Below are 17,409 nucleotides of genomic sequence, written 5' to 3'. Positions count from 1 at the left end.
ATGAAAGTCATACACATAAATACATCAATACTTATAATTCAGCATTGTAATAATATTCAGATTCTGCATAAGTACTTTTACTTTTGTTACTTTTATTTTAAAGCCAATGCTTTTGTACTTTTACTTAAGTCGACATTTAAATGCAGTTACTTTGTGACTTTATTTAAGTACTTAAAGTATGATCAGACTGATCGTGTTTTATGCTTCATTTGAATAGTTCCTGAATTAAAGTAAAGTAGTTTTCAACATGATACACTGACTGTGCAATGTGTAGTGTTCCTATAATATAATAATCATTATAATACTATTAATAATAATAATAGTCAGGTGTGCAATCAAAAAAAAACAAATGGAAAATTCAAATCATATATTATTTAAATAATGAAGTTCATGAGTTACATTAGTACAAACAGTTGAGCAGATCAGAACTCACACGTACTGTTATTATACATTTAAATTGTACTTCCTTTTGTCATTTAGTTGATTTCTCCCTTTGCTCTGTTATTAACCATCATCTCCTGTCACTGTATCAAGCTACTGTAAGGACCAAGAACGTGTCTTATTAAAAATAATTTAAACAAATTGTGTTTCTTTCCTGGATATCTGGTAAGAAAACATTCAGTAAACATTTAACTGAATAAATAAATCAAGCTGTCAATTTAAGTAAGAAACATTTAGACAGCAGTGAAACAGCTGCTCCTGTAATGCGTAATGTGGCTCAAACAAATGGAAATACTTCCATCTAGTGTGTGTGTGTGTGTGTGTGTGTGTGTGTGTATATACACACACACACACACACACAAAAACATGTTTATAAATATATATATAGAAACATATTTATGTATAGACACTTTACTATACAAAATATTTTCTCGCGACCAGTTAACGCCTAAAAAACAGGCATCATGAGACAGTTATAGGTCCTCATCTTTGGGGTTTATTGCAGACATGTTCAACATGCAAACACCTGCAGGCTGTTGCATGTGGACTTAAAAAAAAGCTCTTTAAGTGACTCAGTGCAATCAACAGAAGGGAATCACACACACACACACGAGGGGTTAACTCAGAGAAAGGAGTTTTATTTCAACGCGGGTTGAATTAGTTTAACGAATGTAACCCGACTCATCCTCCTGCAGCCGAGACAAGAGAAGCACAGAGGATCAGCTGTAAGGACACACACACGGCTCTCAGCTGATTCAGATAACAGCAGGTAAAACACTGCGTCTGCGTCCTTTTCCAGAGTTCGTTCCAGAGTCACAGAACAGTGTTTAGCATCAGTAGCTCCAATACGCCCACATCTCCGACTACAAAAACTTTACAAATACAAGATTATGTATGTATGTATGTATGCACACACACACACAAAAAAAGAAAAAGGGGAATAAATCGTTTTTTGAGAACAAAATGAATCACAATGTTCTAAAAAGGGATGCAATCATAAAAGTACATTAAAATAGAACTTATATTTTCTTTCTGTACAAAGAGGGAATACTCAGTGTGTGTGTGTGTGTTGTTTTAAATAAAAGCGGGAATTTTAAAAGAAAAAAGGACAATTGTGTCATTTTCTACCTCACATGCCTACAGGAGGTTCTCTGCTCTTTGGGATGGGAGCTCGCCTTCTCCACCACCTGAGAACTTTCTCCATGAGCGCATATGGAGACGGCCAGGTGTAGAGGAAGCCTCAGGTGTCCTTCAACCCTGCAGGACAGACGCTCCGACGAAATGCATCAACCACGAGTCGAACGTCTCCGTTGTCGGCGCTGATGCGGATCCTCTTGACCAACGGCTGTTTGTTTAGCTTCAACGCACCAGCCGATTTACTTACAATAAATACAAGACAGATCTCAGGTGTGATTGGTTACCACCATTACCCCCCCCCCACACACACAGTCCAGATTTAAGCTATAACCTCGTTCTTTCTCTCGTGCTGGAAAATGGCTGTGAAGCTTAAAAATGGCCGAAGATGGTCCTTTAAAAAAAGTGCTTCCGACAACCTGCTCGAACAAAAAACGGATTCAGCTCATACAAAAAAAAGGGAGTAAAAGAACAAAAAGCTTGCGTTTGTCCATCAGACAACAATGTTAGCACGTCTTTATGCGATAAAAATAAAATTTAAAAACACTGCTCCACGCAACATCTGTGTAGTCATATTCAAAAACAGTAAAGTGCGCTTGATTTAAAATATAAAGATAAAAACACCAAGCATACCCTCTTTTAAGGCCTCGCCTCCAACGCTGTTCCCAAAAAAAAAAGAAAATCCCGAACATTTCCGTGAGGAGAGAAACAGTCTCGGAGGAATCCGATCGTCCAACGTGACCTCAAGCACGATGCCTAGAGACCTTTGATATTTAATTTGAGAGAGAGAGAGAGAGAGAGAGAGAGAGAGAGAGAGAGAGAGAGAGAGAGAGAGAGAGAGAGAGAGAGAGAGAGAGAGAGAGAGAGAGAGAGACACCTTGTTGGAGTCGACCTCCACCTCAAAGCCCGGGAGACGGCAGGTAGATGGACGGAGACAGATGAGATCCATGGACGGGACCTGTCTGTCATTGGACGACCTCGAAGTAGTGCAGGATTGCCATGATGTGCTGCGGCATGAAGACATAGCCAGTGTACACGGCCATGCCAGCCACGGAGATCAGCAGGGAGTCTGAGGAGGAGGAGTTAAGGAAGCTGACGGACATGTGACCTCTGATCTGTTTGACTGTAAATGTAGTTTCCTTCAAACACTAGATGTGTTTTTTCTTTTAACGTGTCAATTCCAGTGAAAACTTGTGTGGATCATCAAGAGTGAGCAGGACATTCAGTCTGTTTATGTGCACTCAAATGACGCCAGTGGCGGTTCTATATGTAATTACGCCCCGGGCGAGACCCCCTCCGAGCACCCCCCCCCGCTCCGGAATTTTTTTTATAAACACACTTAAGAGAATCAATGCACACAATTCTGCATAAAAGTGCCAAATATATATACAATCAAATATAGAAAAAAAATGAACAAGAGCAGAGATACAATAATATAAAATATTAAGAATAATGTACAAATACAATATAGAATAAATAAACGCATGTAAAAACACACTAAAGAAAATCTAATTATTACACTATGCACTAAGAACAGAAAACACAAACCAAAACTTAACCTTTCTGGCCTTCCTTGATGCAAAATCATCAATAATGTCATCATATGAAATCTACTGACTTAAGCCCACTAATTGCATTAGAGCAGCGGCACCCAACCCTCGGACCGGTACTGGTCTGTGGGTCCCTTGGTACCGGGCCGCAGAGAAAGAATTTATTTATAAAAAAAAAAAAAAAAAAAAAAAAAAAAAAAAAAAAAAAAAAAAAAAAAAAAGAAAAAAAGTAGAACATTTTTTTTATTTTGAAAAAAGACCGGATACATCAGTCTGTATGTAGCCTCAAACGTAACCTCTTGACACATGTCAAGAGGTTACGTGATACGTTACCCCAAAAGTGAAACGTTTTTGGATTAAAATCAAGGCAGAGTATACTGAGATGGCCAAAAAAGCTCTGAAACCCTGCCTCCATTCCAACATCCTGTCTTTGTGAAGCAGGTTTTAATGAAGTTACAGAGTGCACATAAAGGTTTAAGTTATGGAGTAGAGTCAGTAGACTGGACATAAACAGACGTCGGGACTCGGTCTTTTTCTCCCGTCACCCCGAGGTAGGACCGGCTCGTAGCAGAGAAACAAGCTCAGGGCTCCACTAATGCAGCGTCATCGTGAGTTGTATCTTTATGCACTTTATAATTGTCTTTATGCCAGTCGTATCATTTACGTCATATTCATTACGTCATATTTTTCACCCACACCGTGAAGGCCGGTCCGCGAAAATGCGCCCTTCCCCTTACCCCCCCCCCCCACTCACACATGATCTGTAGACGGCACCTTCTTAACAAGCAAGGTCGCCTGCAGCTGCAGGGGGCGCCAGTTTGCCAATTCCCCACACAGTGATATGATAGATAATGGAAAACCGCTTCGCGGCCCAGATGATATATTTTTTTTATGTGGTTGTGCCGCCCCCCACGTGACATGAAAAAGTGCCCGTGCCCAAAACTGCCCCTGGGTGACGCAGGTAATTGGTGTTTACACACCGAGACAAAAGAAACACACCTTTTGAAACAACACCTGGTAGAATTATGGTCGGCTACCACTGCACCTCCTCTCAGAATAATGCTTGTGTTTGTACGTGCTTTCGTGTCTGATGTTTTCATTTTTTAACCTGTTTTTGTTTTCATCTCAGTACTTTGGAACTAACAAAAAAATACTCTTTACGAAAAATGTTTTAAAACAAACTATCATTATGAAGTTGCAGATCGTCACACTGAGGTTGAATGTCAGCTTCCATCGCTTTAAACTGGAATTTGGGCTACATATTTATATAAGTGGGTTAAATTAGAGCTGAAGCAATTGATTATACCCGCGGGCCGAATCCAGCTCCACATCATTTGATGTGGCCCGCGACGGCTTGAAAGGCATGATCACTATCGCGGACCCGTTTTCGGAGCGTTGCGGACCTTTGCACGGGCAAAAAAATAATAATCTTGTACTTTTATTTTGAAGGGAATTTTTAATGCAGCAGAGTGCTGTTTATTCACAGTCCTCAACACGCTTTACTTGCATGAGTTTACACGCCGGACTATTTGTGATAGTTCGCTTCATTCCCAACTTTTTGTTAATGTTTGTGCATGAAAGCACTGAGTCTGTTAAAAAAGGCTGACGTTTTACAATTATTATGTATTACTTTGTGTCTTTTGGGTTTTTAAATGAGTGTAAAAGGGAATATTTCTAACTAGCTTTTTTTTTGTTGGCATACTGTGAAATCAAATTGAGAAGTTGAAAATGTTCCTTGCATTGGATCATTGGGTCATTCAGGGGGGGGGGGTCCTGCAGCCAGATCAGTTGAACCACCCTGGGAGTTGTAGTTGACTTTTCTCATTCAGTTTTTTTTTTATTATGTCCACAGGCAGACTTTTTGTAACTTTGACTTTTCAATCAAAGAAACAGATATTTTCTAACACAGTTGTTCATCTTTTGAGTTCCACGTCCATCAGTGACCAAACATGGTCAATGGGATAAATGTTCATGCTCATCTATTGATCAAATACAACAAAACCTGAATGATTTCCATCACAAGTAAGGAGAGCCCACAGTGTTGTAGCCTGATTATCAGATAAATAAAACCAGTTTATCGCAGTATTTATGACTGTTTGGCGTTTTTACACAAACCATTACTTATTAACTTGACATAATAACAATAAGCACCAGCACGAGGCAGCTGAGGGAGTTAACATTTGATGTACAGCAGCTACTGATGACAAGCAGAGGAACAACAACACAAACACACCTAACCCCTCAGAGGAGGAAGAGATGAGGGTGACTGCAGGGAGACGATTCCTCGAGTTACACAACTGCCACGGAACAAAGTGCAGCCGTTCACACTTTAGTTAATAACAGCAGACTTCCCAGGTGTCTCTTTAATACATACTTATCCTGTTTAATTTAAGTTGAGCTTATGTTATTTAAAGTTAAACTAGAAGCTGGTGCAACTTGTGTTGGCCCGCATGCGAGTCACCTGATAGCCGACAGGAAGTTCCCTGAATCCAGCTTAAAAGCCTCGACGTCGAACTACGTTGACAATTCTACATCTTTAACGCGTTTCTACATAATAAGCAAATGTACGAGAGAAGTAAAACAACGTGAGACTCTTTCTGATCCATTAGTGCTTAGTCTGTAACTCGGCACTCGAACATGAAGCACTTATTATTACAAACGAGTTTTATTCCCTCTTCCGCCAAACACTCAATCACGCAACGCTCTCTTGAAAATCGTATGCGTTTAACGACGTAAACGTGACTACACCTACCGTATGGAACCAAACTGAGACTTTCTTTTTTTTTTACTATACGTGTTCTCTTAATTCGGCATTATTCTTAAATAAAACACGTTTTTTTAAGATTACAATGTGTATTCAAACACGTTAGCGACAGACAAACACTTGCTTCAATTATATATTTTTGCGAAAACAAAGACCGACTTGCACACTGTACACATGCCGAATACATCACGAACCCGTATACATTTGTAAAATACCGTAGGTTATATTCACAACCTAAACCTAAACACGTTTAACCAATAGAAAAGTCACTCTTACGTATCCGGACAACTGAGCCAGGTGAGCCTCGCTGACTTCCTCGCTAAAGTTAGCCGTTAGCTCGCCGGGTCGTAAAGGATACTGAACACCGTCCTCTCCCAGGGCTCCAGCATGTACAGCGCCGTCACCAGGAGGTACTGGTAGTAGAACCAGGACAGCTGCTTCCAACAGTCACCCAGAGACATGGTTCCGACTTTGCGAAGGACCCAAAAACTTCTACTTTCTGACTCGCTTCTTCCTTCTGCGTGATTCGCGGAGGTGGGACGTCGGACGTTCTCTCCGGTGACGTAATGACGTTAAATAACAAGGCTTGATTTTCAGCTAATCGCGTGAGGCGCTCGGGTGTGAGGCGGACAAAGGAGTTCCAACGTCCGGATTTCAAAATAAGACAGATTCCGTGTTTATAAAAGTAGTTTACAAACATATTTAGTGTTTCTCTCACACATTTAATACTTTCAGAACTGAACGACTGTCATTTCCATTTCTTTGTATTGTTGACAATTGATGTATTGCTACCCAAAAGTAGCTCAAAATTAAATGATCCTATGTATTGGCTAATATATGTTCTTATTATCTACATTTGGTAACATGTTTTTTTCTCTCATTACAATGAAGACACATTGTAGTTTATTTTTACTTATACAGTCCTGCTGCCACAAATGTGGATTAATCTGCCACTGAAAATAGTCCCCACCAAATGGACTAATTCCTATGGATTATTTGTTTGATTCAAAAACTACAGTGAGCAGTAGTGATGTGTCCTTTCGTGTCGAGGCTTCGATGCGCGTGTCGAGTAATCAAGGTAGATTTTGGTGAAGCGCATATCGAGGCTTGTGTCGATGACGTATGTGGTGACGTTCGAAGCCTCGCGAGCCGGTCGTACCACGTGACTGATTCAGAAAATGGTTTGTGGGTTTGCCGTGCGATTTGAAATATAAGGGGCAGCGAAACTCAATGGATTTCCCCCTTCCTCTCTGTACCAGCTTCATGTGTGCCTGTGAAAGGGTGTTTTATAAAGCAGGCAAAATAGTCTCAAAAAGCCCAGCACTGTGGAAAAGTTCTTATTTTTACTTAAAAAAATTGGACACATCAACATGGACTAGCGGAGCTGAGGCTCGAAACGCCGATCCTCTGACTGAAAGTCGGATATTCTAACCACTGACCCACAGTCACATCACAACCCTCTCCCAATTGGTTTCGAGTTTTGATTTTGACCCCGCCATTATATCATAAAGATAGACACAATATTAATAAGTTAATAATTGATGTATTGGCGTCACAAACATAATTTATTCAATTTAAAGCTTCACACACCAAAGCCATGGTGTCGTTATGATCACTCTGCTTGTTTTACATGTATTGTCCACTTGGTGGCGCAGTAGAGCAAATGAAGCTCCGTGAAGCCTCGGGACATGAGCGAACCAATTGGATGGAAAGCTTCAATGCTTCAGGAAGCTTCATCTCGCCATCACTTGTGAGCAGCTGTTTTTAGGGAAACCCTGAGCAGTTTTAAAAGTGAAACTATATATAGTTAAGTTACAAACCAAGAAAACAAAAAGGAGTTCCTCACATTGGTCTAGTATTGTATAAATCGGTCGATAAATAATAAAAATACAGTTTGTTCAAAAGAAAGCACAGACAAGTTTATTTACAACCGTAAAATATCCACTTCAGTACAGATCTTGTTCTTTAACAACAAGAAAAAAGATTTTATCAAGCTGGTGATCCTTTACTTCCTCGACCTCTCTGGCATTTAATGAGTGCTTTATAACGTAGTTGTAGTTAAAATGTAAGGACACTTTAGGTGTTAAAAGAGAACGCTTGGTTGTATGAGATATTTTAGAACCCTAAAAGAACGACTCACCTACAAATCAATATCAGTTAAAGTGTTCACTATATTTAGAATATTTCCACCAAGCTTCTCTGATGAGAACTGAACTAAAAACTTCTGTGCTCTTTTGACAAAAACTGTTTAGAAAAGTTACTCTTTAATATTCTAAATATAGCGTTCACTTAAACTGATATTGATTATTTTAGGAGTCTAAAAACACGTCTACAGCATGTACTTTTCTACTGTAGTAATACTCTGTGTAGAAGTACCTCACACAACCACACTTCTAAATATCACTACTGCCTTTGAAACACACAGTATTTGTCAAAGTTTTAAGACATTTTTCATATTATTGCTGTGTTTTATAGCAAATTCCTCTCATGACAAATACATTCATACCAGCTTACTTACAACTATGTTACAGCATAATAGACCCTTTATTAAGCGCTTATAAACTGATTATGAATGCTAAATAGGGCGGTTAAGGTAAAGTGTCACCAGTAAGCCTCGTCTACCTTTTTAATTCCCAATTATTAATATAGGCATCAAAACGAGGGCTCTTGTGTATTCAGTCCATCAGAGTAGCGATGAGAAGATTTTCAGTGTCAAATTCCAGATTTTGTGAGATATTTAAAAAGAAAAATGATCGATCCTCCTTCTCCTCCCTCTCCTCCTCCTCCAATCAGAGGGCGAACACTTGTCCCGCTCAGCAGTGGCTGGCCAGGATGTTGAAGAAGTGGTAAACCTCGTCCTTATCGAACACGGCCACCTCCGTGGAGCACTCACTGCACCGGACCGGGTGGTAAACCTCGTCGGCGTCCATCCCCGCCGGCGCCGGCTCGGTAGTCTCGTCCATTGGCGCATCCGCCTTTTGCCCCCCCCGCCTCCTCTTCCTCTTCTTCCTCGGCTTCACCTCCGGCTGGGTTTTGTAGCGCAGCGCCTCGTCTCGCTTCACCGCGCAGTTCATGACAAACATGGCTCGGTACTGCGTCCGGTACTTTTCGTGCCTGAGAGGAAATAATTAATAATTATCATTTGTAGCTGTGACTTCTCAAAGTTCCAGATCTCAAAAACACAATTTCTCGTCTTAAATTTCATTAAAAAAAAAATAAAAAAAAAAAGCTGACTTTTGGTGGACTGCTCACAGACGTTACTGAAGGTGGGTGTGTCTTCCTGCTCCGATGACTAGTGATTTTCACCCGACGTTAGTGATAGTGTGACTGTTTTTTCCCGGATAAGTTTTAACATTGAAGGGAAACTCTTCCTTCACAGAGCAAGACTCGCATGTCCCAGGATCATGTGGACCAAATAACAAGTTCATAGCTCCTTTATTTATATTTTTAAATCATGTTTTGACATTTCCCTAATTTTTCACCGGAATTTGAGGCTTTTTTCAGGGTCTCCCCCGTGATACCCGTTTATCGAGAAGTTCTATAGGGTAAAATAAAAGAAGAGTACTTCAACTTGCCTTGTATTGTTGTATTTGAATATATTTTACGATGAGAAGTATATTTTATCAGGTACATTATATTGGGTGAAATTCAACCAACGTTAGTGATAGTGTGACTATTTTTAACGTTAGTGCTCCAGGGTTAAAAACAACTGCCAGCTGTGTTTGGTTTATGTTTTCTAACTTTTTGTGTGCTTCGAAAACCAATTAGACATCCTTTTGATTTGGTGGCCATTGAGTTTCCCCATTAGGGATTAATATATCTTTCTAATCTCATTCAATCTGGTCAGGATGGTCCGTCTGCTGCAAACAGACCTGCGGTCGTGTGCTCACGTCTCACCTCTGACAGTCCAGGCAGAGCGTCGTCATGCAGGCGGGACAGTTGAGGACGGCGTCGCTGCTCATTAAACCCGGATCCTGATGAGCCTGCGGTCGAGACCCCGCAGCCGATTGCTTTCTGCTGTGGTACCTGAAGACGACGAACACAAGACAGGCCGAATGAAAAAAAAGAAGAAACAAATGTTTCATAAAACCAGAGCGACTCCTCCCCCAAGCTTCTTACTGTCTCCTCTTGGAGTCCACCCAGGCCTGGTCCCGGTCGTCCTCATCGGGGTCGTACAGCAGCTCGTCGTTGGTCATTACGGCTCGCTGTCGCCGCCTCTGGCCGGAGGAGCCACCTGGCAGACAAGACAGAGGGATTTTAACAAAAGCCACGTCTTTAATGACGTGTTTACGAGCTACGTGACGGCAGGAAAACTAATGATCGGGGAAGATTCGTGCTTACTTGGCTTCTCCTCTCCCTCAGAGTCGGAGTCGAAGTACACCTCATCGTACACCCGAGGGTTAGGAAGCGCAGGAGGACCTCCTCGGCCTGCGGTTTCTGCTGAAGAATAAACACACAAGTGTAAATACAGTTTTACTGACTATGTTTCTCCTTCAGTATCCAGCAGAACATGTGATCAGACAATTGTTGATGTTTCTCTAGTCTCTGATCATGTGATTTTGGAAACAACCAATCAGTGTGTAGACCAACAAGAGGAGAGCTAGTAACGTTAGCAGCACCGATAACGGAGAACCAACAGAGGTTTACCTCAGTTACAATGTGATGCGTTCAGGCTCTGCGAAAATGAGTACTGCCTGAAGGTAAATTATAGCATCCTCATGATGCGTTCACATGTAATCTAGTAAAATGTAGCGTTAGTGATGATCTACAATAAATCCAGATGTTTTCACATGAATATAAAATGGATATTAGAGATGAATCATGAGCCGTTTAACTTCCTAACTACATTTCATTTAGGGCTGCAACAATGATAAAATTGATTATCAAGCGAGTTGCAACGAATTTCATTATCGATTCGTTGTGTCGCGCGATTATTATGGCAGTCAATCACGGAGGGGAAAAAAGAGCGGCGCAGAGCAACTGGCCCCCAGCGTGTCTGAGATTGGCGTGAGACACGGAGAAACGGTGAGGTTGTGATCTTCGCAAATAAAAGATCTTTGATGTGACGTGTCGAGTCTTGGCCAATCAGCGTTAAGATGTTTACAGCGTCTTCATTTCCCTCTAACTTGTTTTTAATGGAAGCCAGTCAGCTTGCTATCACGTTAGCTAACGTGTTTGGGTTGTGTATTGTTGTTAAAGCTACTTTATGTTCCGTTACAGTTCAGTCTTGCTTGTAAAAAACGTGATGAAACATGCCGTAACCCCCCGGTCTGGTTCAGTTCACCAATCACTCGGTAAAACGGCGGATCTGGCTGCAGGTTTTTTTTTTTTTTTTTTAACTCAAAGTAGAATGAAGCAAATCACATAGTTGGGCTTAGCCAACAACGTGATGTCGTGGTCATAAGAGGTGTAGGTCAAAACAGACCATTTTTATTTTTTTAATTAACAGCTCAGGGATGTTCAAGGAGCAACCTGTTTGTGCACTTTCTGAAGATTCTTTGCACTGTCAGTTCTGTTTTTGAATAAAGGGTTGGAAATCAATGTTTTTTTATCCGATTCATCGATAACTCGAAAAAATAATCAAACGATTATTAAAATAATCGTTAGTTGCAGCCCTAATTTCATTAACACCTAGAATGACAATAAAAATACAATCTTTTATTTCCTCGTTATTTGGATTGTGTGTTTTTATGAAGGAAAAAAACACTATAAATGACTTACTATACTTACTACTATTACTATAAACAAAGTAAAAGTATAATATTTAGAACTGTTGATGGTTTACCGACTTCAGTGAGTTGAAATATGTTTTGGAAGGATGGATCCTTGTAGACTAGCTGCTATAATCAAACAGCTAAGTGATCTGTATCCGTTAATATTGATCAGTAATTAGTATAGTCGGCAAAACATGTGATTATGGATCTAAAAGTGAGTTTTAAGATCCTCTACTTTGCAGTCTGATAGATAAAACATGCAGCTGGGTGTTACCAGTTGCTGCTGCTGGTGTCCAGGTTCCCTCAATGGTCTTGATGGTGGAGCTAAGCTCTGCCTCCATCTCCTTCTCAAACTCATCCCCGCTGGACGACCCACTCTCCCCCGTCAGGTACTCCCTGATCAGCTTCTTCTTCTGCTCCGAGGTCCCGTTCAGCAGCACCTCCAGCTCATCCTCCGAACTGAAACACAGCCATGGACAAGTTCAAATCAAATCAACTAATAAAAAAAGAAACAATCCCAGCCCTCAATTATTCAAGTCTACTCTGAATACATTTCAGCTGCATTAAGCACGGACTTTGAATACTTTCAAGTACATGTATCTTAATATACACTTAAAGCAAAGTAACATGTCCATCGCAGTACTTTTACAGTAGTATTACTAGCTACTATTCTGACCTAAAGTGCCTAAACACTTCCTCCCACACCGGTTCTAATGCCGCGTTCACACCAAAAGAACACGGCACAAGAGGGTGAACACATCGTGCATGATAAAAACAAAACCCCAGCAGCTCTAGTTTGTTTACATGTGGACCACGTGGTCTCTAAGTGAGCCGTAAAGATGTCCGACCTGCTCTCGGCTCGCTCCTCGTCGCTCAGCTCCTCGAGCTCATAGGAGTCGATCTCTTGCGGTTTGTTCAGTTTGTTCATTTTAACTGTCGACAAACACGTTCAACGTTCAGCAACAGGAGCTGCGCGCGAACTAGCGGCGACACACGAACGAGTACTTCCACTTCCGCTTCCGCTTCTTCTTCTTCTGTGGTTTCGTAGAACGGAAGTGGACATTTTGAAACGGAAACAATAAAATAAAATACAATTAAATTAAAAGAAACAATTAAATATAATAACAAATAAATAATTAGTCAAATTAAATTGAAAGATCAAATTAAATAAAACAAAATGTAATCAAAATAATGAATACAAACAAATAAAACAAAAATTAAGAACAAAATAAAGTAAAATACACATTATACCAACTGTTTTCACCTCGTAACCAGTGTTGGGGGTAACGAGTTACAAAGTAACGGATTACAGCAACGTATTTACTTTTATAGGTAACGAAGTAAAGTAACGCATTACACTCAAAATATTGGTAACTACACTACTTTACCAGACCTCAGTAACGCGCGTTCCTACGTTACTCAAGCCATTTGTACCAGTCCGAAAAGTTCTCTTTTAGCGGCGCGCGAGTCACACGACACTTCCTGCATGAACAGTCTATCACAGAACTCGATCTGAGTGATTTGAGTGACGTAGCTGCTGGTGCGTAGGAGGAGGGAAGCGGGGAATGGATGAGACGGAGACGGAGACGGAGTGCCCGGATCCAACTAGGAGGTTCTCTCCAGGTTCCCTAGGATTAAGGATATTGCAAAGCAATACAACACTCCAATACCATCAAGTGCACCTGTCTGTAATGACGTGGAGCTTCTAATGAGCACCAAGACACGTCTGGTATGAACGGAATCACTTTACTGGTGAACTGCATTTTACAACTGTTAAAGCATTGAGAACGCGCTCTTGCACCAGACATGTATATATTTTCCACACGTAACATCAACATTAGTTAGCGTCAACAAGCACGTATCACTGTACTTTATGCCTTCAAAGTAAAAACACTTCCTGTTTACATGCTCTTCACAATAAGAGTAAATCATGTAATAAAACAAGTTACAACACTGTGGAAAGGCTTTTCAGCCTGGGCAGTATTGTTCTGACCCCAAGGAGGAACAGGCTGTCGAATAAAAGATTCCAGAGACTTTTACTCATGCGACACAATCGCTATTTTGAAGAATAGAGAAAAATGATAAACTTCATAGGATATAGTACACTTTCTGTTTATTTAGGCAAAGATGAAGTGGATTTTCTGTTTATTTAATTGCATTTTCTGTTTCTATTTTTTGGGTTAAGTGCATTTCTTTTTCTATTTTATGGGAAAAAGTTCCATTCATTTTTCTTAAACCACTACAATGATTCCTATAACAAGCTGGTTTTGTTCTTAGGAGTCGGCCCCCATTTGGTTTAGTGGGGTCTCATGTTTCCAAAAGCCTGTTTTCAATGTGTTATGCTGTTTGACCTGAATGTCCCCACCATACACAGCCTCTTGTATCCTGTTGTTTGTGGATTTTAAAGTGAGGCATATTTCTTTGGTCAGACAGTGTGAACAGGGTTAATGTTCGTTCAAGTTAATAGCTGAGTTTTGTATGCCATTTTGTTTAACATGTTTAAAATTACAATACACTATGTGGAAAGGCTAAGAGATGCCCTTTATTGAAAATAAAGTGATGAAAGGGCCATGATGTTTGTCCATGTATCTTTGCGGTTAATTTGGACATTTGCTTAAAAAAAAAGGAAAGTAAAGTAACTAGTATTGAAGTTACTTTTCAAATGCAGTAACTAGTAAAGTAATCTAGTTACAATTTTTAGAAGTAACTAGTAACTTGTATCTAGTTACTTTTTCTGAGTAACTACCCCAACACTGCTCGTAACATACTCTGTTTTGAAATATGTACTTACGGTTTTGACATTAATGAGCTTTAATACGATTATAAAAGTATGCAGTTATATTTAAATGAACAAAAAACGTTATCTTTAAGAATTTGATGAAAATCGTTTCCAAATTATTTATTGTATTAAAAGTGTTAACCTTCTATTTGATATGGATACAGAATCAAAAGCTCCCATTCCTGAATCAAACTGCTGCTGTTACAACAAACCACCTTTAGGTGGAGCCAACAGATCAGATATGTTCACTTATTCTCCTCTCAGTGTTCACTGCAGCTAAAGATTCATGTGAAGGCCCAGAAGTCCATGAGACGATGGAAGGAATTAAAATAAATTATTTAATGTCCAATGTACAACCGTAAGTTTCCATCACCACCACAGATGTTCATTGAATACACGTTTACTCCATCATTCGTGGACTCTTTTTGTGGACTATTTTTTGTCACATTTTTACATTTTAAAAGGTCTTAACATTTTCAGAAGACTTAAAAGGATACAATTTGATAATGTAAGAACTAATCAAGCACCTGAAGGTCTTGAAAATGGGACAAAAATAAGGTATTAAGACATTGTTTGAATCAATTTATTCTCCTGCTTGTTACCAGCAGGTGAACATTTAAAACTGTTTTCTATTGTTTCTATTATTATCACGTCATGAAATGTGTTTAAATTGAGGTTTAAAAGTGTTCTGTTTGCCGCAGCCTTTAAACACAATAAATTCAGGGCTGTTCATTCATCCTGCACCAAAAAAAGATTTTCATTCACCAGGTCAATTTAAATCTGATCATGCTCAAGGTGATTTTTTATACGTAAATGCACATATTCTGCAACCCACATTTATACGGACATTTTCTTTAATCATTGCTTTTTCATATATGGTTCAATTTCTTGGAGCTTGTGCACATTGAGATAAAATAAGACGAAATATGATAAGATGAGATAAGATAAGATAGAATTATTATATATACAAATATTCAATATGAACAGTAGAACAATTAGGTGTGAAATAAATAATACCCACACCATTGTTTAATATAATAGAATAGCAATAAGAGTAAGGTAAATAAATAAAGTAAAAAATCAACTTAAAAAGAAAAAGTAAAATACAACAAAGATTAAATTGTACAATTACAATTTGTAGAAGAAGCAACTGTGGCTAAGCGGTTAGCATGCTTGTCCTTCAATCAGAGGGTTGGTGGTTCGCAGCTCTGCTAGTCCATGTCGTTATGTCCTTGAGCAAGACACTTAACCCCTAATTGCTCCCTGTTGCTGTTTACAGAGCAAAAATGTAAGTCACTTTGGATAAAAGCATCAGCTAAATGTAATGTAATGGATTCATAAAAACACCAGAGGCAAATACAAATGTTATTCTAAGCATTGTGTTGCGAGAGATATTGTAAGTGATATTGAAAAAGTGGTTAGTAATATTGAACATCGATTAATAAAAAATCCATCAAGTCGAAGCTAAACTCCTCAACAAAGAAATATCCACCAATATCCACCAAGAAATATCCACCAACTACAAATCCACCGTAAGTGGTTTGCTTGGTGAAATGACCTTCGGAGGAGAGGAGAACGTATTCTCCACGGAAAGCATCCCAAACATGCCGAAGAACTGAAGCTTAAGAGATCAGGAAGGAGGTTTAGTTTACCTATTTGTACGAAAAAAGTGTGTGTGTGTGTGTGTTCAGCTTTCTGTTTCTCCGTTCTGTTTGTGTGGTGATGTCGTCCTCTGTTTTTGTTTGTCTGTCTGTGTGTGCTGTTTGTTTTGTGTCTTTCTCCTCCAGTTTGTCCTTCGCCGCGTCTTTGTGTCGTGTGACTGTGTGTGTGTGTGTGTGTGTGTGTGTGTGTGTGTGTTAGTGTGTGTGTGTTTCTGTCGAGCCGCCGGGTGACATTTTCCATTCCAGGTGTGACATCTCACTCCCCTGACAGCCTCTTCTTTTTCTCTTCCGACAAACTAAACAACTCCTCTCTGATTTTACCTGCCACACACACACACACACACACACACACACACACACACACACACACACACACACACACACACACACCTCACCGACCACCTCTGTCTCAGCTCTGCTGCTCGACAAGCTAATTTAGCCAATTACACACAGGTGCGATGCTAATTTCGCCGAGCTGGCAGGCAGCTCCTGGAGGAGGTAAAAATAACAAAATTACACCCATCTGTCCTCCTGCCGGCAGGCGGGCTCTCCCACCGGGTGTCGGCTCCACCGCCACCACAAAAACACACGGGAGAAAGAAAACACACTCTGTTGGCTTTGATAATGGAGGAGAAGACAATGGACTGTGTGTGTGTGTGTGTGTGTGTGTGTGTGTGTGTGTGTGTGTGTGTGTGTGAGTGTGTGTAGGAATCCACAGTTGCTTTTTCTCCCCATTGTTTGGAGCTTTCAATGGATTTTTCAGCGATATATAGCAATTTCCTGTAAAAAAAAAAGAAAAGGACTTTTGTTGAGGAGGGATAATTATGTGGCGCTGCAGTGTCACTGTTGGACTTTGTTTGTGTGGAGGAGGAGGAGCTCAGACACAAAACATAATGTGGTCAGAACCGACGGAGGCCTTCAGATAGCGAAGGAGTCTCTTTTTAGCGTTTGCAGCAACAAGCGACTGAGGATTTGTTACAGTTACATATATATTTGTTCAGAACAAAACTCTGAGAAGGTAACTTCAGGTCCTGGAGAAAAAGTTCTTCCACAAACAGAGCTACGGCAGAAAAAATAACGTGATACAGTCACAGGCCTCATCCGAAAGTCCTTCCACACCTTAAATATCTAAAAGAAACATGGCAGCTTTTCCTCCAGGTAACTCGGTTTCCTGCCTAAAAACAAAGTTTCTTACTTTCCACTTGTATGTTTTAAAGGGTGTGTACTTTTTTTTCAAAGATAATTCATGAAGAAAATGGAAAAAATATTTAATTTGTTGTCAGTGTCAGATTTAAATATGTATTGTGTTTCTATTTTGATATGTCTCTCCCTATCTGCTATGACCTGCTTTTTATCTGTTTTTATT

At 39.9% G+C, this 17,409-nt stretch overlaps 2 protein-coding genes across 2 annotated transcripts; both read right to left on the bottom strand.

The window, feature by feature from the left end:
* Positions 1-2,540: 2,540 nt before the first annotated feature.
* sptssa (serine palmitoyltransferase, small subunit A) lies at positions 2,541-6,371 on the bottom strand (the record flags this gene model as incomplete). Its single annotated transcript, XM_079230591.1, has 2 exons — positions 6,248-6,371; positions 2,541-2,644 (listed from the first exon to the last, which is right to left on the bottom strand). Exons 1-2 carry the CDS (start codon positions 6,348-6,350, stop codon positions 2,541-2,543), a joined length of 207 nt encoding a protein of 68 aa, XP_079086717.1. The 5' UTR covers positions 6,351-6,371.
* A 1,140-nt stretch (positions 6,372-7,511) lies between these two features.
* On the bottom strand, positions 7,512-12,589 carry eapp (e2f-associated phosphoprotein). The gene is made up of 6 exons (XM_079215210.1): positions 12,452-12,589; positions 11,878-12,062; positions 10,231-10,329; positions 10,009-10,123; positions 9,787-9,915; positions 7,512-9,003 (listed from the first exon to the last, which is right to left on the bottom strand). The coding sequence occupies exons 1-6, from the start codon at positions 12,529-12,531 to the stop codon at positions 8,703-8,705; spliced, it is 909 nt and encodes a 302-aa protein (XP_079071336.1). The 5' UTR covers positions 12,532-12,589; the 3' UTR covers positions 7,512-8,702.
* Positions 12,590-17,409: the final 4,820 nt, after the last annotated feature.

This window comes from Taurulus bubalis (genome assembly GCF_910589615.1).
Source record: "Taurulus bubalis genome assembly, chromosome: 1".
Lineage (NCBI taxonomy): Eukaryota > Metazoa > Chordata > Actinopteri > Perciformes > Cottidae > Taurulus > Taurulus bubalis.
This window is presented reverse-complemented; position numbering and strand designations above follow the sequence as displayed.

What these genes read in the sequence shown, in the direction of transcription:
- eapp (XM_079215210.1), bottom strand. Translation starts at nt 12,531, where the DNA reads ATGAACAAACTGAACAAACCGCAAGAGATCGACTCCTATGAGCTCGAG. An exon ending in GAGGAGCGAGCCGAGAGCAG is followed by an intron (nt 12,063 to 12,451) that starts GTCGGACATCTT and finishes GCTGTGTTTCAG; the next exon opens with TTCGGAGGATGAGCTGGAGG. An exon ending in GACACCAGCAGCAGCAACTG is followed by an intron (nt 10,330 to 11,877) that starts GTAACACCCAGC and finishes TTTATTCTTCAG; the next exon opens with CAGAAACCGCAGGCCGAGGA.